Source organism: Hyaena hyaena, unplaced genomic scaffold, assembly GCF_003009895.1.
Source record: "Hyaena hyaena isolate Hyena2069 unplaced genomic scaffold, ASM300989v1 scaffold_221, whole genome shotgun sequence".
Taxonomy (NCBI): Eukaryota; Metazoa; Chordata; class Mammalia; order Carnivora; family Hyaenidae; genus Hyaena; species Hyaena hyaena.
Window position 1 is genome coordinate 584,121 of NW_024080853.1, and position 20,343 is coordinate 604,463.

Sequence of the window (20,343 nt, forward strand, 5' to 3'; positions counted from 1 at the left end):
CAGAGCTCTCCCATTGTGCATTTCCAGGCACCTTTGAGGAGCCCAAAGGGACCAGCTCAAGAGACTGTTCCCACTGAACAGTCCTTTCTCTTTCTCTTTCTTCAAGTCTTAGTTGACTTTATTCCTTGGAGCCCAAGAAATGTCATGGTTGAATTTTTACTTCTGGGTGACCTATCCAGAAACACCTATGTGTTAGTTTGTTCAGTGTATTCACAGATGTGTGTCTTTTCTACCTAGCATTAACACCTGGCATAGCATAGGTGCTCAGTAAATATGTGTTGAATGACTGAACGTTAGCTCCCCATTATGCTTATTTGTACCTCTGTTTCTTCCACTGGTCTATAGATCAGGAAGATCTCCCAAATTTGATATTGTCCGTGTCATTCACTTGATCCTGCTTTCAGAGCTTGACTTCCAAATGCAGTTCTAGACTTCATGAAGCAGGGAACATTCTGTGTGGGAGCACCTGGTGCAAGCCATTGTAGCACTCAGTAGGCAACCTAGACAGAAGGCAGAAAAGCTACGGAGCAGCCGTATGGGTTCCACAAAATCTATGGACACAGCTCATATGCTTTCTTCACTGGAGAGCCCATCAAATGTTCTTTCAGAACCTGTTTGCTCCTATTCTAGGTCAATGGCTTTCAGCTCTAAAACATGTGTCCTCTTACATGATAGTAACAGCATTTTCAGTAGCAATTTCTTGAGAAAATGATTTTTAAAATCACACCATTTCCTATGAAATTAGCAACCCCTTTAAACAATGACCTATTTGATAAATCATGATAGCATCTGCACATGTGAGAGACTTGTGACTTACTCAGCCTCCAGACAATTTTGCCTGGAGGGAGGCCCGGGGCTTGGCAGTCCCTGTTAGAAAATGGCAGGTCTCAGCATTTCCTTCACTAGCACTGCGCCCAGGATGGCAGTGGCTATTTGATAAGGTCATTGAGAGGAACGATGTCATAAGGTTAACCTTGAATCTTCTTAACTTTGTCCTGTTAAAATAAATCATTTACAAACTTTGCTACTTTATTTATTTTTTCATACTCTTCAGATGACCGAAAGCTATGTGAGGCAGCACAAGAACTCCAAATGAGGGGCGCCTGGGTGGCCCAGTTGGTTAAGCCTCCGACTTCGGCTCAGGTCATGATCTTGCAGTTCATGGGCTCAAGCCCTGCATCGGGTTCTCTGCTGTCAGCACAGAGTCTGCTTTGGATCCTCTGTCTCCCTCTCTCTCTGCCCCTCCCTTACACCCCTCTCAAAAATAAGTAAACATTAAAAAAAAGAACTCCAAATCATAGCAGACTGAGTCATATAGTGCATGAACACAGCCCTATACAATTCTGAGGTTATCAGTAATGATAATGATGATGCCTCTGAATCATCAAGAAAAGGTTGTATGATGTTACAATTGTTCTGTTACAAGGTTTTCTGTCTTGAAAATATGTCAATCACAATTATTTAAATTAAAAGGCAAGCGGGGCTCAGTTACCTAGTGGACTGGCATTCATTGTGTGCCATCCCAACATTTTAGGGCACATGCAGCATTGGTGCACTTCTCACTGTCATTTCCTGAGTAAAGGACAGGAGGTACAATAGGAGATACAGTAAGTGTAGATATGTTGAGTGTGCAGTCTAACACACTATGGAGTAAACATCATGGCCAGGAAGCCTCGCTGGGCTAGCCTTTATACAGAAGCCATAGGAATTGTAAGATGTGCATCCCCCTCTTAGGAAGTCTATAGTTCTAGTGAAAGAGATCTTTTATTTTTTTAAGTTTACTTTATTTATTTTGAGAGAGGGAGGGAGTGGGGGAAGGGTGCAGAGAGAATGGGAGAGAGAGAATCCCACGCAGACTCCAGCTGTGGGCATGGAGCCTGACTCGGGAACTGTGACAGTGACCTGAGCTGAGATCAAGAGTCAGCCACCCAGCTGGCCGAGCCACCCAGGTGTCCCTAGTGAAAGAGATCTTGAACATCTTAGGTTCTATCTATACAGGCATTTATTGGAGGCTGTAATAACCGTAAATATTACAGAGTGGAAGATACTTGGGTGCCAGTGTGTGTGGGAGACAGTAGATATACCACAGAAGCAAGAAATGAAAGCGCGGTACAGATCAGAGCAATCCAGAAAGGCTTCATGGTAAAAGAGGGCTGTAAACTGAGTGCCGAAGACTAGACAGAACTTGCACAGCTACTGGGGACAGAAGCCCCAGCTGGACAGACATCCAGCGTAAGTGGAAATGCGGTGGCAAGAATGAGCAGGTCATGGTCACAGGTCAGTAACCTCAACGTGCCTACAGCACAAGCTGCGTTCAGAGGCCCTGAGAAATGACGCTGCCAAGTTAGGAAATCATGAAATCGGGGAATCTTGACTTTAATTTGGACCATGGTGAGCAGGAAGGATCCGGAAAAAGCTTCTGAGCAGGCGAGTGACATCATAGAATCACAAGGGACGATCAAGGCTCAGTCAGGCTGAGAAACACGTCTGGGGATGTCTGTGGTGTGACTGGCAGAGCACCCACCCTCGGGGGAGCAGGAAAGACCAGACACCTAATCTTGGATTCCCCAGGCTAGGGCCTTACACCTTGCCTTGAATGGAATGCTCCCTGCTCCTTCCCCTTTCACCCCACTTGACCTCTCGGAGTCTGAGCAGACACCCTCCGTGGGAGGAGGCTTGGCAGCTCTCTGGGCAGGTGAGTCAGTAACCTGGGCGTGGCCTTCTTCAGTCCTCTCAACGTGGCTCACCTCAGCTGTGGAGGGAGCTCTCCATCCTTTGCCACAGGCTTCCCTTCCTGCTGTGCCCGAGGCTCTGGTTGCCCACCCTACCCTCCACAGGCTCTCCCTCACCTCCCACCAGCTTCTTTCATTCTCCTCTCCACCTGAGGGGGCTGGGCCAGTGGGTCTTTCTTAAAGTCCAGAACCCACTCACTCTGGGGTTCTGTTTCCTTTCCCTGCTCTTGTGAAACTCCCTAGTTCTGTGGGCAGAAGAGCTTGGCAACACCGGCACAGAGCAAGTAGCTACAGGCCAAGGGCCCCGGTGCCCACTCATGCCGCCAGCACTCTGCAAGCCCCGGCCAGGAGGTCTGTTTGCCCGGCTGCTGTGCCAGGCGTACCTGCTCACAGCTCCGCCCTCCCTGGCAGCTGCCCAGCTCGGTGAGGTGGGCACAGCCCGGGAGCCCCTGCACGGCTTGACGGCAGGGTCTCCCCTTCGTCAGACACCCTGGCTCGCAGCTGGAGAGAGCTGCAAATTAGAGTGTCAAGGTGTTATCTTTGGGACTTCTAGAGGCCTCGAAAACGTCCTTGGGCAGAACTTTCAAGACTGGACAGGCCGGAGGAGGGGTTGTTTTGCAGGGAACGAAAGAAGCAAAGTCTTTCTAAATTGGTCAGAGTAGATCAGATGCCCGAGTTCCATGCCTGGAAACTTGGGCGTGGGAATGGCTCTGAAGAGGGGCCTTTCAGCATCTACTAGCTTCCAACACCGGGACTGGCCACACGGTCTCACCCTTCTTCCCCCAATGTCTCCCTCAAGATCATGGACAGTGAAGGTGGGGGAGAGGAGACAGGAATGAGCAGCTGCTCTGTGCTAGGCATGCATTCAGTTCTCAAAACAGCCCATCCTCCAAGGTAGGTGTTATGACTGCCACCATGCGCCTGCCCCGCACCCCCCCCCATGCTGTATACGGAGGCAGCAGCAACAAAGGGACATGAGAAGAGATATGATGGAACAAGCTTCTTGGTCTGATTAATGAGATAAAAGCCCAGAGAGTTCAAACAGTTTGCCCAGAATTATATCCCTTGTTCCTGAGAACCCAGACTGGCTAATCATGCCTGACCATCCCACCTCTCAAATCCCTTCCCCTCTCTCATGCACCTGCCCTTTCAACATAGGAAACCCAGTTTTCCACCTGTGTGGTGCACTTGGAGTCCCCTGTGGCAGGAAGCACCCCCACCCCGTGAGCTCCAGGGGTGAGGGCAACAGCCCCTCCCATCTTGTGCCATTAGCACCTGGAGGGTTTCACATCCGCCTTTCTGTCCCCCCCTCCCCCAGTCATCCTGACCGACGAAGAGGTGCAGCGGAAGCGGGAGATGATCCTGAAACGGAAGGAGGAGGAAGCCTTGAAGGACAGTCTGCGGCCCAAGCTCTCCGAGGAGCAGCAGCGCATCATCACCATCCTGCTGGATGCCCATCACAAGACCTACGACCCCACCTATGCCGACTTCACCCAGTTCCGGGTATGTGCGCTTGCTGGCCGGGATGGATGAGCTGTGTTGTGAATAGCCACAGGTGGAGCCTGGCGTGGGGAGTGAGGGCAGAGGACCACCGGCATCGCCTCTCTGGCACCGGGGAGGCCTCCCCCTCCCGTAGGCCTTCCTCAAAGCCACTCATGTCAGAGATCAGGGGCAAGGTGGGAAGGTGGTCCCCAAATGTGAGCTTCTGATACTCCATCTTTCCCTTCCAGCCTCCAGTTCGTGGGGACATGTGCGGAGGCAGCCATCCCTCAAGGCCCTCCTCCAGACACACACCCAGCCTCTCCGGGGACTCATCTTCCACCTGCTCCGATCACTACACGGCTTCTCTAGGTGAGCCAAGTGCACGTCCCCAGGAAGCCCAGCCAGTGGGAGGAGAGCCCAGAGCTTGCAGCCCCCCTGCCCTTGGCTGTGGATGGAAGAGTAGCTCTTCATACTGTGTGTCACAGTGTCCTCAGAACAAACCCCCCTCCCAGCTTCATTTTTTTTTATTTAAAAAAAATTTTTTTTTAATGTTTTATTTATTTCTAGGAGAGAAAGAGAGAGACAGCGTGAGCAGGGGAGGGTCAGAGAGAGAGGGAGTCACAGACTGAAACAGGCTCCAGGCTCTGAGCTGGCAGTCAGCACAGAGCCCGACGCGGGGCTCGAACCCACGAACCGTGAGATCATGACCCAAGCGAAAGTCGGACGCTTAACCGACTAAGCCACCCAGGCGCCCCCTTTTTTTTAATTTTTTAAAGAAGAGGGCCAGTGCTGGGGGAGAAGCCAAGCTGGGGTCTGGCTGGGCAGGGTCTGTCTGCCGAGTCCCTGCTTTTTCCTCCAAACAAGGCTTCTGCCCCTGCCTCCCTCCCTGGGGATAACCTGGTTCCTTTAAACGGTCTTTTGAGCTGAAGCCTTTTGGGGGTTCTGTGTTTTTTGTTTGTTTGTTTTTCCAGTTTTATTGAGATATAATTGACATACATCATTGTATTAGTTTCAAGTATGCAAAATAACGACTCGATACATGCATGTATTGCAAAATGATTAAGATGATCATCACAGTAAGTTTAGGTCCTCTTCATCACCTCACAGAGTCACAAGTTTTATTTCCCTTGTGGTGAGAACATTTAAGATCTACTCTCTTAGCAATTTTCACATATGCAAAACAGTATCATTAACTATAGTCCTCAGAGCCTGGAGGGGGATACTCGCTTGGCAGAACACGTGGGTCCCGTCACAGCCTAACCCTCCTGCGCCCCGAGCTCTGCGGGAAGACCTGTCACCTCCAGGGCATCCTTGCCTTTCTTCTTATGGTCGTTTTCTACCTTCTTCCTTATCGTCCTGCCCCTCCCCCTCTGCCCCTCCCAACCCTTCTGCCCTCTGTGTGGGTCCTGCAAAAGGGCAGGGATGGGAAAGCCTTCTCCCTCTGGGGAACTAGCACCCTGAGATATGGTACTTCTGCACCCAGATCCAAAAGAATTGGGAGGGGTCTCAGTGTAGCTGGACAAAGATAGCAATGGAGCCATTGTGTCTACCCACCCAGGAGTGACAGGAGAGAGGTGGTGAGGGACTAAAGAAAAGCAGTGATCATTGCACAGATCAACTGACCCTTTTTTTAAAAAAATTTTTTAATGTTTATTTCTGAGAGAGAGACAGCATGAGCAGGGGGGTCAGAGAGAGAGAGATACAGAATTTGAAGCAGGCCCCAGGCTCTGAGCTAGCTGTCAGCACAGAGCCTGATGTGGAGCTCGAACCCACAAACTGTGAGATCATGACCTGAGCCGAAGTCGGATGCTTAACCGACCGAGCCACCCAGGTGCCCCCGACTGACCCTTTGAGCCCCTTGTCTTGTAGGGATTCTTCCCATGTGTTAATTTTCTCTACCCACTTGACTGCTCTTTTCACTTAATGGCATATTTTGCACGAATGAGGATCAGTCTGCATGTTATACATTCAGCTTTTAATAATTCCATAGTATTTAGGAGTTTTGACACCCTCATAGATTAATTGACTTGAGGTGCTCATCCCCATCAATGGTATGTTCATGATAGCATATATTTATTTATTTATTTATTTTAATTTTTTTTATTTTTCTAGCATATATTTATTTAAAGGGGTACCTGGCTGGCTTTAAAGAGGAGTGTGCAACTCTTGGTCTTGGGGTCATGAGTTTGAGCCCCATGTTGGGCATACAGATTACTTAATTTTTAAAAAATCAAATAAATAAATTTCAAACTAGTTAACATTTTTAATTTCGTTTCACATTTACTTCATTTTTGAGAGACAGAGAGAGAGAGCGTGAGCAGGGGAGAGGCAGAGGAGGGGGCAGGCACAGACTCCGAAGCAGACTCCAGGCTCTGAGCTGTAAACACAGAGCCCGACATGGGGCTCAAATCCACAAACCGCAAGACTGTGACATGAGCTGAACTCAGATGCTTAACCGGCTGAGCCACCCTGGTGCCCCATACTAGTTAACATTTTTAAAGCAAAAGTAATACATGTTCATTATAAGCATTCAGAAAATACAAGCTAAATTTTATATATACAAAATAAATATATATTTTTATATATGTAAAATCTGTAAGCCTACTACCCAAGGATAATCACTGTTAGCACTGTGATATATCTTTCCCATCTTTTTAAAGTTTAAATGCATATGTATATTTACACAATGGGATTATGCTATACACAATATACATAACCTGCTTGTTTCTCCTAACGTATATTGTATCATGTTTTCCTGTTATTCAGTATACCTCTAGGGTATCATGTTTAAAGCTGATTAGTATTCCGAGGTATGAATATACAATAACATATCTAATCTAGATTGTGTCCCAGCTTTTCATTAGGATAACAATATTTTTGTAGCTGAAGATTTGCTCTGATTCTAGATTGTTTTCCTTATGATGAATTTATGGAAGTGAAATTACTGGTCAAAGGACATACATAATCGTAGGTTGCAGATGCCTTCTGTCCAATAGCTCTCTAGATTACTTGCATGAACTTACCCCATGGCACAAGGGTTGCCTAATGCCCTGTACCTTTACAAACACTGGCGTCAAACATATTTGTTTCTAGTTTATAGATGAAAAGTGTAGATAGGTTCTAAGTTGTAGATCTTTAATCACTAGTGAGGCTGAACATTGTTTTCCATAAGTTCATTAGATCCAGATTCGTTTCTGATTTGGCCATTACAAATACGTGGCCTATAAAATCGTGGCTCAAGGAAATCTCATTTCTTGGAGCATCTCTGATCTTTGATTTCACTGCCTTGCTCTGCTTGAAAGTTTTCTTTCAAGTTTCTTTTCCAAGTTTCTAGGATTCCCAAGGGGAATTCTAGAGGGAAACCTGGGCTGAAGCATGACCTTGGAGAGAGGCGGTCACTATTTCCTGGCTAGCTCTGCTGCTAGGGCACAGAAGGCCCTCCCAGGGCCAAGCAGGAGGGCGTCTGGCTCAAGTAGCCTTCAGCAGCTCCTTCTCTTTCCTCATCCTTCCTCAGACGTGATGGAGCCAACCAGCTTCCCCAATCTGGATCCGAGGGAAGAAGACCCAGATGACCCTTCTGTGACCCTGGACCTGTCCCAGCTCTCCATGCTCCCCCACCTGGCTGACCTGGTCAGTTACAGCATCCAGAAGGTCATCGGCTTTGCCAAGATGATTCCAGGGTTCAGGTAAGGAGAGTCAGAATCCTAGACTGAGCTAGAAGAAGGCCCAGAGATCAATACACTGCTTCGTAAAACAAACTCAGACCCTTCCCCAGACATCAGGATCTCTAAGAAGTACAGCCCATCCAGCGTCACTCAGCAGGCCGGCACTGGAGAGCTTTCCATACCCCACAGTTTTTGGATGACAGAACAGAAGCCCAGAGAGGGTCCGTGGCCAGCAGGGATCATTTTCTCATATTAGAGCCAGTATGTGTCAGAGCCACGGTCTAGAATTCCAAGTTCACTGTCATGTCCACTCCAGCTGGCTTGGATCTAACCCGCATGTTAACCCTTTACATTAAACCTCCATTAATCCTTCACACCCAGTGCTTACACCCAAATGAAGCGATAGAGAGGAGAAAGGGTTGGGCAAGGAGACTTGTGAAATAATTTCGGGATCCCAGAAGGAGAGGGTTTTCCTGGCACACGTAACCTGGGCCTCCTTCGCCCAGATTTCCATGAAAAGGCCTTTTCCTAACCATAACTGAGACCTTTTGCCAAAACAGCTAGGTATGAGGAGTTCTACTGGAGTAAAGAACCTCCATAAACATCCACCACAACGTGGTGGAGAGAAAGAAAGAAATCACCAGCAAATACTATAAGCGTCAGTTCCAGGAACAATAATTGCAATTGCAGCAGAAGGGGCCTCGGATGCTCTCTAGACGCCAATGCTCAGATTCAGTGCTGGACTTCCAGGAGCCCAGAATTATCTGATGTTGGCGAGCTCTGGATGGAAACTAATGTAACGTCCTGTTTATTGTCTTGGGAATCTCTCTGCCATGCAAGGGTGCCATCGGCTACTTGTCTAAATGACTGCATTGCCAGCTAGATGGTGATCATTCACAGAGCCAAACACTGTTCTTCCCAGTTTGTATCGGCCCTGAGACAGCTGGCTCTGTGTTATTTTATGCCTCTTGGCAACTCAGATACCAGGGGCCCTCCTATGCCCCTCCCTGGGAATCAATGTGAAAATTGTAAAGAGAAAAAGCATTAAACGCCCTTACTTCAAGGAGAAACCCTTGAGACGCCCTTACTGCGTTGCACATTTTGGATGCCGAAGGATCAAGGGCCACTGTGGCATCTGGCAGGAAGGAGCTGCTGAGTGTCACCTGTGAGCCGAGTGTAACACTGGGCCTGGGACTTACCCACCAGAGCCTTTCCTTGGAGCTGACAACACATTCCACTTCCTGTGAGTTCCAGCTCCCTCCTACACTCTTCAAGTTACTGTTTGCAAATTCTGTCTGTTCCAGAGTCTTGTTTTGTGTAAACAGCTAGAGACAAAAGCACTTCAAGGTGCCGATGGATACACAGTAGCACCCGGCTTCCACCCTGGTTCCAGGGAGCCTATGCACAGTGTTTCTCTTTCCCTGGCTGTTGGGGAACTGGAGAAGAGTCCTCCTGAAGCTCCATGCTCACACTTGCTAATTCTGAATGGTGGCTGGGGTTGCACACATGGGGAAACTGTCCTAAAAAAAAGCCATCCAGGGGTGCCTGGGTGGCTCAGTAGATTAAGTGTCCGACTTTGGCTCAGGTCATGATTTCACGGTTCATGGGTTCGAGCCCCATGTCGGCCTCTGTGCTGACAGCCGGCTCAGAGCCTGGAGCCTGTCTCAGATTCTGTGTCTCCCTCTCTCTCTGACCTTCCCCTGTTCATGCTGTCTCTCTCTCTCTCTCTCTCTCTCAGAAATAAATAAAACATTAAACATTTTTTTAAAGCCATCTGTTGAACCAGATGACCCCAATGCAGCCCCATGCAGTAAGCAACCCAAGCCCCCATTTCCCCCCATGCTCTTGGCTCCCATCCCTTACTTTTGCCACATATGCCCTGACACAAATAGCATGACCCGCCCCTTGATGTCTCTCTAAGAATGAGTTGAAGCCGGCCTCCATCCTTCCATATCCAGGCTCATTTTCCAGAGTTCCCTAGTCTAGCCCTGCATTTGTGGCCATAGTAAGATACATAGTAAGATACACTGAATCAATCCAGCTATTGATCCAAAATCAGTTACACTGATCTTGCACATGCTTGGGTTGACTTCTCTCTTCAACCTGACTTAAGAAATCTCAGCATGAGGGGCACCTGGGTGGCTCAGGCGGTTGAGCATCTGACTCTTGATTTCCACTCAGGTCATGATCTCATGGCACGTGAGTTTGAGCCCCAAGTTGGGCTCTGGGCTGAGATCATGGAACCTGTTTGGAATTATCTCTCTCCATCTCTCTCTACCTCTCCCTCTCCCTCTCAAAATAAATAAACTTAAAAAAAAAAAAAAGAAATCTCAGAATGGAAGGTGTTCCAATAAAAATGGGACTGGCCTTGGCAGGAGCTCTGAGGGCGAGGGGAAGGGACACTGATGTGGATACGCCCAGGCTCTGGTGAGACGCAGGTGGGTCTCCAGCTCTGCTGCTTTCCGTGCTTAGGGGGTTCTGTTTTCCCAAGAAGTGAGAGAACTGTGGCTACATCCTGGCAGCTTTGATCCTGTTGCCTGTAGGCAGGGGTGGAGGGTGGAGGGAGGGCAGAGCGAGACTTCCCTGTGGGCGAGTGCAGGAGGGTGGAGGGGGCAGGCTGAGACTCCAGTGCAGACTTGGGACCAGAGTGGGGTGGGACTGAATGGGTGTGCAGGGTGTGAACTGCACTGCGATGTGGCTTTCGCCCTGTTCCTGCTTCCCACCTCCCCTCCCTCAGCCTCTCAGTTTGCACTCCACAAATCTCCCTCCCTCAGCACTTCAAAAGTAAGGCATGGAGGAAGTGGTATCAGGAGCGGCATCCAAATGGCCAGGAGCCATCTTGGATCTGAGAGCCAAGGACCCCCAGGTTTCATTGCCAAAAGGTATAAAAAGTACCAGGCCAAACCAGGTGGGACCCAGCCTTCTGGGCAACAGGACTTTGACCTCACTACCATTTCTATTCCCAGGGACTCCTTCCTAGGTCAAAGACCTGGGGTCATAGTGCGCCCCTCTTCCTATGGCCTCTGTTCTGTATTCCTTATTCATCTCTGTAACAAATAGTTTTCTTCCTGTGAGGATACAGGTTGACTAGGACATAGTTCCTGGCCTCCAGGGTTCAGTGTCTGATGGAAGAGATAGACTGAGACAATTGCTGTGAAGAGATAAGAGCCAAGAGAGGCCTGCTGGAGATAATGTGGGAATGCAAGCTGGGAGGGGCCAGGCTCTGCCCGGGGTGGGAAAGACGAGACAACAGTCTCCAGAGCACCTTGCAGGTGCCCAGAAGCAGCCAGCCACTGGTGTGAAAACTGATCTGGGTGTAAATATGACACATATCAGGAGAGGAGACACAGAGCCTGAGCTGGTGCCTATCAGCAGGAATGAGATCTCTTACCGATTTCCCCTTTCTTTCCACCTATGCCCCACCCACCACTTCTGGCTGTGAATTGCACTTAGCCAGTCCCTGGATTTCTGGGCTGTAATTTGAGGCCGTTCTAGGTTTGGTTTCATAGAAGCAGCATGCCTGGGTCACAATAGGCAGGGTGCCACCGAACTCTCTCTGGCAAGCCTCACATGGGAAGTTTGTTCACTTCTGGCCATCCATTTCAAGTGGGCCGTTGAACAAAAGGTTATGTACAAAAAATGTGCCTCACAGAATTACTGATAATAGCAAAAATTAGAAGCAACAAAAATGTCCAAAAAATAAATGGATGGGAGACCAATTAAATAAATTGTAGTATGTTGATAACATATAATCTTATGCAACTCATTATGAACTGCGCTACAGAAATGCTCATGGTGTAGGAAGTGGGACACAGAATTACTATGAACTCAAGTATGATTTATTTTTTTTTTATGTTTTATTTATTTCTGAGAGAGAGAGAGCGCATGAGCAGGGGAGGGTCAAAGAGAGAGGGAGACATAGAATCCGAAACAGGCTCCAGGCTCTGAGCTAGCTGTCAGCACAGAGCCTGACGTGGGGCTCGAACCCACGAACCATGAGAACATGACCTGAGCCGAAGTTGGACGCTTAACCGACTGAGCCACCCAGGCGCCCCTGGGTATGTTTTAAAAAGAGATATTTGCAGGGGCACCTGGGTGGCTCAGTCAGTTAAGTGTGTGATGACTCTTGACTTTGGCTCAGGTCATGATCTCACGGCTGGAGAGAATGAGCCCTGAGTCAGGCTCTGTGCTGACAATGCAGAGCCTGCTTAAGATTCTCTCTCTCCCCCTCCCTCTCTGCCCCTTCCCAGCTCGTGCATGCTCTCTCTCTTAAAATATATAAATAAACATTTAAAAATAAAAATAAGTACAAAGAGATATCTGCACTTAAAAAAAAGATAAGAAGGAAATATGCCAAAATGGTCATTGTGGTTATAGAGCAATTTTTACTCGCTTTGATATTCTTCCTGTATTTTCCAAAGATTTAATCATGAGCATCTTTTATTGTCTAGTGAGTTAAAACTGAAATGAGACATTAGTTTTTATTTTCAAAATGTGGGTTGAGCCCCAGTGAAGAAATGGGCAGAAGACATGAACAGACACTTCTCCAAAGAGGACATCCAGATGGCCAACAGACACATGAAACGATGCTCAGCATCCCTCCTCATCAGGGAAATACAAATCAAAACCACACTGAGATACCACCTCACGCCAGTCAGAGTGGCTAAAATGAGCAAATCAGAGAACTCTAGATGCTGGCGAGGATGTGGAGAAACGGGCACCCTCCTACACTGTCGGTGGGAATGTAAATTGGTACAGCCCCTCTGGAAAACAGTGTGGAGGTTCCTCAGGAAACTAACAATAGAACTCCCTTATGACCCAGCAATAGCACTGCTAGGAATTTACCCAAGGGATACAGAAATGCTGAGGCATAGGAGCACATGTACCCCAATGTTCATAGCAGCACTCTCCACAATAGCAAAAACATGGAAAGAGCCTAAGTGTCCATCAACAGATGAATGGATCAAGAAGATGTGGTTTATCTATACCATGGAATACTACATGGCAATGAGAAAGAATGAAATCTGGCCAAGTGTAGCAACATGGATGGACCTTGAGGGTGTTATGCTGAGTGAAATAAGTCAGGCAGAGAAGGACAAATATCATATGTTTGCACGTATAGGAGGATTAGGAGGAACTTGACGGAGGAAGAAGGGGGAGAAGAAGGGCGGAAATGGTGGGGGAAAGGGAGAGAGGCAAACCATGAGAGACTCTTGAATGCTGACAAAAACTGAGGACTGATGGATGTAGGGGGGAGGGGGGGTGGGCATGGAGGAGGGCACTTTGGGGATGAGCACTGAGTGTTATGTGGAAACTAATTTGACAATAAACTATTTGTAAAAAAAAAAAAACAAAAAAAAAACAACAACAAAATGTGGGTTGAGCATCAAGAGAAAAGTGACAAGGATGGTGAGATGCCTAGAGCCCGTGTCATCGCGGCTGTCTGTCCTGGAGAAGACACAGGGCACAGGATAACTTTGCTTACATAGTTAAAGGAAGCCCCGCACCTAACGGGGAAGTCTGGTTCTGTGTCCCTGGGAGGACAGAACTGCAAGCGACAGATGAGGGTGTCCTGCTGTGGGTAGAGCTCCATAGAGGAAGAAGCTATTAACCCAGGAAGAGCCTTATGGCTGTATCCAGAGACCATGAGCTCCCTGACTCCAGAAGGATCCTGCGTCTGTCAGGAATGCTGAAGAATGAATTGGATCACACAGCCTCCATGAGGAGCCTTCCAACTCTAGCACCTGAGATTGTTTTTCAATGCAGACTCTTTGCAGCCCTCCTAACCATCATCTATCACCTGTTGATGCAGAACTCTCATCAGTTAACATCTGCTTCCCACCTTTCCACATACCAAAGTGTAGCCACGGAAAGGATTACCGCCCTCCCACGAGATATCTAGGTGGAAATATACAGTCAGGAAAAGAAAAGGGGGGAAAACTGGAAGCAAGTTGGTTTGCAGGTGCTGCTTTTTCCTTGTCATTGTTCAGGCAAGCCCAGCTCATGACTCAGAATAATGGAACCAGTCATTGGCCTCCTGACTCATCAGCACATAAATATGTGAACTTCTCGCGTGCTCAGGGCTTAATAATCATTGTGTGGTCAACGCTAAGGTGATTGGGAAGTGGTGTTGGCCCTCAAGTAGCTTGTGGGCAGAGCTGAAGAAGACCAGAGCTGAAGTGGAAAGAGCAAAATAGGAGCATAAGCTGCAGATAGTGAAGAAATGGCTCTAATGCTTCTGAAGGTAACCAGGGGGTGGAGGGTGCCGAGGGAGACGTCACCGGGTTCAGAGTCAGGACGGTGAGGTGGAGTAGTAAAACAAATGCATTCTTGGCTGGAGCTGTCCCACACTCGAAGGCAAGGTGGTGTGAGAACACACAACATTGAACATGGAGTAGCCTGAAGTTGCTACAATGAAGGGTTGGAGTTTGCGAAGGGAGGAGGGCTGGAAGGATGGGTTGGATCCCAGTGATGGAGTATGGGCTTGATCCTGAGGGGATCGAGAAGCAGTGAGGTGCACAGGCACATGGGCAATGTCTCCCTGCAGCAGCAATAAGAAACATGGATGAGAGAGACTTGATTCCAGAGTTCTAATAAGAGGCAACTGAAAAAGATAATGGAGCTCTGAACCAGAGCAGTCCTGGTGGTAGTGGGAAGGAAGTCAAAGTCTCAAGAGATGTCCTGGAGACAGAGTTGGCTGAGCTTTACTTTTGAGAAGGACCAGAGGACATGAAGAGTGTTGAAGATGACCATGGCCACACCTCCGTGACCTCCACATCCACGTTCTAACCCTCACAGCTTCCTCAGGCTCGTCTTCCCTAATAGCTCTGGCTGCTTCTCTGGGTTCTCCTGCCTTAAGAGCTGAGCTAATTTACTTTCAGCCTTGGTGCACAAGTGCAGGCTCGAGTTGATCTCCCTCAAGAGACAGGTTTTTGCTTTCCAATCAGGCCACCAGCTCCTCAATGGAGGACCCAGGGCACATGCGGGTCACCTGGCAGGCACCTGTCAAAACACTACACTGATTTGCATGACTTGAAGTTCTTGACCAGTAACCTGAATCCTCCCCGCCTTCCCTGGCAGAGACCTCACTTCTGAGGACCAGATTGTGCTGCTGAAGTCAAGTGCCATTGAGGTCATCATGTTGCGCTCTAACCAGTCCTTCATCATGGACGACATGTCCTGGACCTGCGGCAGCCAGGACTATAAGTACCGCATCAGTGATGTGGCCAAAGGTACATTTGGGCTCCACCTCTACCCTCTCCAGTTCCCAGACTTTGGCTCTGCCTTTCCTGGGGTCATGAGCCCTGATCAGGCACGTGGGAGGATGCTAGGCAGCAATGGGGAGAGAAAGGTAAGAGGCAGGGCCAGTCTGGGTTGGGGGTGGGACGGAGTGGTTTGGGTGGATGGCTCCTCAGCTCTGTCCACAGCATCTGGTCATCTCTGTCATAGCCGGACACAGCCTGGAGCTGATTGAGCCCCTCATCAAGTTCCAGGTGGGGCTGAAGAAACTGAATTTGCATGAAGAGGAGCATGTCCTGCTCATGGCCATCTGCATTGTCTCCCCAGGTATGGGGCCCAACAGTGGGGAGCTCAGGGACCTGGGAAGGGGGGATAGAAAACACTGAGCCCTGCTAAAGGCCAGCAGAGCAGTCTGGAGGGAGGAGCGAGCAAAAGGAAAAACAGAGGAGGAAACACCCACCTTGCACAGCCCATACAATGTGTATATATTGAGGGGTCCCTTACTGCCCTGGGCCCTGAGACTATAGGCGATTCATAGGAGGGACTCTGAGGAATGAGATAAGTGGGATTTCTCAGGTAACAGACAGGTCTGGATATTCCAAATAAGGAGGTTTTGCTCTTGTGTGAATTGGACTGAACTTTGCAGACCTACTTGAGATCCTCTGTGGGGTTGGGTACAAAAACTTTGGGCTTATAGATGGTTCTGCCTAGAAAGCTTACCTGCCTAATTTTGGAGGCAGTGTGCTGTGAACCTTGAGCTTTTCTGTCTATTGGGATGGGTGGGGAGAGAGAGAGGCTGAGGAAGAGGGCATTGTGTTCCTGGGGATATTATGTTGGTGATGAGACCAGGCTGCCTTGGTCTGGACTATGTTGAGGGAACAAGCAAGTGGCCTCTGATCAGAGATGGGATTGGGACCCACGGACATGGGTTCCCTTCTCCCTCCCCACCCATATTCACTCATTCATTCATTCATTCATTCATATACTCAGCAATGATTGATTGAGCACCTGTTAGGTACCAGGCACTGTGCTGGGCATAGGGATTCAGCAGCCAACAGGACACAGACTTCTCTTCCATGAAGTGTAGGTGGAGATTAAACAATTATCATTCAATGACTAATTTTAATGTGATAAAAGTTTAAAAAATAAAGAAATGTATGATACTTTAGCAAGGTATAATAGAAGGAGAGAATTTGATGTAGTCTGGTGCATGGAGGTAGGGGGTCATCAGGAATGGCCTTCTGGAGGAAGACCTGAAGAATCAGTAAGAGTCAAAGATACAAGAGCTAAGTTCCAGGCAGAGGTAACACAAATGTGAAGCCTGGAAGCCAGAGAGCATGACACATCAGGATACTGATGGAAAGATGGAGCATAGAGATGGAGAGAGAGAGTGGAGCTGGAGCTGGAGCTGGATGGGACCTGAAACCTGATCCTAAATGCAACAGGAAGTGGTTGAGAGGCTTTAAGGAGGACCGTGGTGTCACAGGTCAGCAGCCATACAGGGATGCCCTAGGAGGATGCTAAGGTTGGGCATCTGTCTGGGCATAGGGGTACTGGAGAGACTGAATATTATGGGACCTGGCTCAGAGCTGCATGCCTTCTCCCCCTGTCTCCCTGTGCTCACAGACCGTCCCGGCGTGCAGGATGCTGCTCTGGTTGAGGCCATCCAGGACCGCCTGTCCAACACATTGCAGACCTACATCCGCTGCCGCCACCCACCCCCAGGCAGCCACCTGCTGTACGCCAAGATGATCCAGAAGCTGGCTGACCTGCGTAGCCTCAATGAGGAACACTCCAAGCAGTACCGCTGCCTCTCCTTCCAGCCTGAGTGCAGCATGAAGCTCACACCACTGGTGCTGGAGGTGTTTGGCAATGAGATTTCCTGACTAGGGAGGCCCGCAGGGGCACCAGGGTGGGGCTGCTCCTCTGGGGCCCTGTGCCCTGGCCTGGGGCAAGCTGCTGCCCAGCAGCCCTTCCCACCCCGTCTGGAGTTCAGCCCCTCCTCCCCTATTTCCCCTCCCTCCCCAGCCACTCCTGTCTCCTGCCCAACCTAACACCAGGTCTCCCTTTCCTGCGGACCACAGGCTACCCCCAGGCCCTTGGGACCTCAGTCGTGAGGAGTTGCCGTTTATTTGACAAAGAAACTCAAATGGAGACAGAGGGCAGAGGCTGAAGGTGGGACCTTGCCCAGGGATGTCCCTACTGCTCCAAAAGTGGCTGCTGGCTGATGCCGAGGGGACAGTCAGGCAGGAGCAACGCACCCATTCCTCAGGGACAGAGATACCTTTACCTCCCCCCACTCCAGGCCCCCATGTCCAGGGCCTAGTGGGGAACCCCTTCCCCCTGCCCCGCCCATGGTACATGACTAGCCCCCACCCCCACCCCCATCTCAGCCTACTGCCAGTCTTTGCTGTTTTGTCCTGGGCAGTGTGCCACGGTGGGGGCTTCTCCATTTGCCTCCCCCTCCCCCGGCCTGTCCAGGACACTCACTGCCAATAATGACCAAAAACAAGGTGACAAAGGTCACAACCCCCTCCCACACCTCTCTGTTGGCCAAAGGGCACTTGCCTGACACTTCAATGCCCACCTTCATTCCACTAGTATGGTAACATTCTCCCTGGAAGTAGCTATGGTAAGATGGGCTTTCTCCTCATGGCAGGGGCCGCTAGCCCAGAGCCCACCTGCTGAGAGGCCCAAGGAGAGAAGAGAGCAGGGCCCAGGAGGCGGGGGACAGGCAAACCCAGCCTCACAGGAGGGTGGTGGGTGGTGGCCACAGCTGTCCTTGTCTCCAAGCCCGTGGCTCCTTGACCTGGGTCTAACAGGTTAGTCTAGGCGAGGGCTTTCCTTTCACCGATCCAAGTGGCAAGGCTGAGTTGCCCCCAGGTTGCAGAGAAGTGCCTAGCAGCATCCTCATACTCACCCTGCCAGGGCCTTGCCTCACACTCGGGAGACAGAGAACCGGCGGCCGTGGGCGTTCAAGGAGCCTCACCGAGATGGTCAAGTGCGATGCGGAGATGGGAGCACCTTCCCAAATACTGCATGGTCTGGAGGAGCAGTACCCCTCTGCTTGCCAGTGGGGCTACCTCTTTTCCACCTGGCAGGGTGGGATGGAAGAGAAGAACCCTCAGACAGACCCCAAGAGCCCAGGCCATGCTCTCCCCCCGCCCATCTGGGTGTAGTTCCAAGACTGCCGTCCCCCAGAGACCCAAGTAAGAGCTGTGCTCCAACACCTCACTGTGGGAGGAGGGAGAGCGGGCTGGAGGCTGGGACTAGGCAGAGGGAGCGTCTAGGAGTGAAGTCATGTGGGGCTGGTTCCCCTCTTATTCTCACTCCACCACCACCACCCCAAATCCGGAAGGGGTAGGGGACCTAAGTTCCAACTCCATTTTCCCTTCCAGAGCCAGCCCAGCCCAGGAGGTGGGGGCTCTTGTTCTGTTTACTCTGGGGTGGGGTCCCTGGGTGCATGAGTCGTAGGTGTGGCGGGCCGTTGCAGATGGTTCTTCCAGGAGTCAGAGAGGGTCCCTCGGATCTCTGCTTGAGTTTGGGGAGCATAGCCACATATGAGGTCTCAATAATGGGGGGGGGAGTAGTTTCTGTCAGTGGATGCAGCCACCGCCCTCCTCTGTTGTTTTCGGAGAGCCCGGGAGCAATCGGACTTACTACTGCGGGCACCATCCATGTCCACCGGGCCCAGTGTTTCTTCCGGTGGAGAAACATCTGACAGCCACGTTTCTTACCACCCAATACCATCTGTAAGGCCAAGTCTGACATTTATTAGCTCCGAGTGGCTTCCAGAATCAGACTCCATTTTGTACTACATTCGAATGGAGCCAGTAGGACACACCACTGATTAGGAGATATTTATGGGAGAAACACTTACCTTATAAAAATTCTATATAGCAATTATTGGTATTGTCCTTGCTGTTATTTTATAAACTAGGGAGAGAGCTTTGTATGATTCTGCAGAAGACATTGGTCTAACATGCTAGTCAGTGGGGAAAGAAGGCTTAAAATTCGCTACACTAGTTCGACTCCCTTGCTAAGGAAAATGGATATTTAGAAGGAAGTGTGGCCGGCCAAGCTCAGACAGCTAGTTAGGAGGGGTCTGGAGCTGGCCTGGACTGAGGACCCCCCGCCCAGTTCTCTATTCACAAACCACGCTCAAGCTCAGGCCCCTGAAGGCTGACCTAGTCCCTTAGGGGAAGGTCTGGATGTTAGACAGCAAACCTAGTTTCTGGACCCTTGCCTTCCTTCCCTGAGTTGTCACTCTGCTAATCCATCAGGAGGAGGAGGAGGAGGGACACCTCAGCCTGTGTCTCAATGTGAATCAGACTCCCCACCCCTAATGTGGCCCTGGCCCAACAGGGTCTTGCCTCAGCTCTGTATAATGCTGTTGCCTTATCAATAAAGTGCATTTGTCTTTGTAAAGTCTCTACCTTCCCAGTTCTCCCTCTCCCCCGCCTTCTCCAGGGCACCCGACGAGACCCTGGGAACGCCAGATCCTCAGCCCTGGGGCACACAGCCCCAGCTCACTACCAAAGGGAAGTCTAGGAGTAGGGGAGGGACAGACTGGAGGAAAAGTGAGGTTTCACAAGACTGAATTGGGAGAAAAATATCACCTATTGTTTTAGAATATAAGATTGAAGGTAGGGGCGCCTGGGTGGCTTAGTCGGTTAAGCGTCCGACTTTCACTTAGGTCATGATCTCGCGGTTCGTGGGTTCGAGCCCCGCGTCGGGCTCTGTGCTGACTGCCAGCTCAGAGCCTGGAGCCTGTTTCAGTCTGTGACTCCCTCTCTCTCTGACCCTCCCCTGCTCATGTTCGCTCTCTCTCTCTCTCTCAAAAAAAAAAAAAAAAAAAAAAAAAAAAAAAAAGATTGAAGGTAGACACTTACAAATCTAAACATTTAAAGTATATTATTGGAAATGCTAGAAAATGGGTACCAGAATGCCAAAGAGACAAGATTCTGGGGGGTGGGAAAATCCTGTTGGCTAATCGGAGGCAAGGTGGAGAACCCAGGGGAGGCCAACAGAGAAGCTTGGAATGTAAGACAGTTCTGGTGCAAGGAATAAAGGAGCAGAAGAAGACTTCAAAGAGTGCCTCTTGAGTGATTTCCAAGACAGTAACAATTTGCCAGAAATTTGTCAAATAAACCAGTGAAGAAAGCTTTGGCTATGGGAATACAATTAGCTTATACTTACACACCACTTACTTTGTGGCAAGAACT

General features: G+C 49.6%; 1 protein-coding gene across 2 annotated transcripts in view; it reads left to right on the top strand.

The window, feature by feature from the left end:
• Positions 1 to 19,546, top strand: part of VDR (vitamin D receptor) — a 58,421-nt gene extending 38,875 nt beyond the window's left edge. For both annotated transcript variants that reach the window (XM_039243137.1, XM_039243138.1), the window contains 6 exons: positions 4,051 to 4,235; positions 4,463 to 4,583; positions 7,729 to 7,900; positions 14,960 to 15,111; positions 15,329 to 15,445; positions 16,745 to 19,546. In XM_039243137.1, the coding sequence (XP_039099068.1) occupies positions 4,051 to 4,235; positions 4,463 to 4,583; positions 7,729 to 7,900; positions 14,960 to 15,111; positions 15,329 to 15,445; positions 16,745 to 17,004 (1,007 nt within the window). In that variant the 3' untranslated portion in view covers positions 17,005 to 19,546. The remainder of the gene's footprint in view (positions 1 to 4,050; positions 4,236 to 4,462; positions 4,584 to 7,728; positions 7,901 to 14,959; positions 15,112 to 15,328; positions 15,446 to 16,744) is intronic.
• The last annotated feature ends 797 nt before the right edge of the window (positions 19,547 to 20,343 follow it).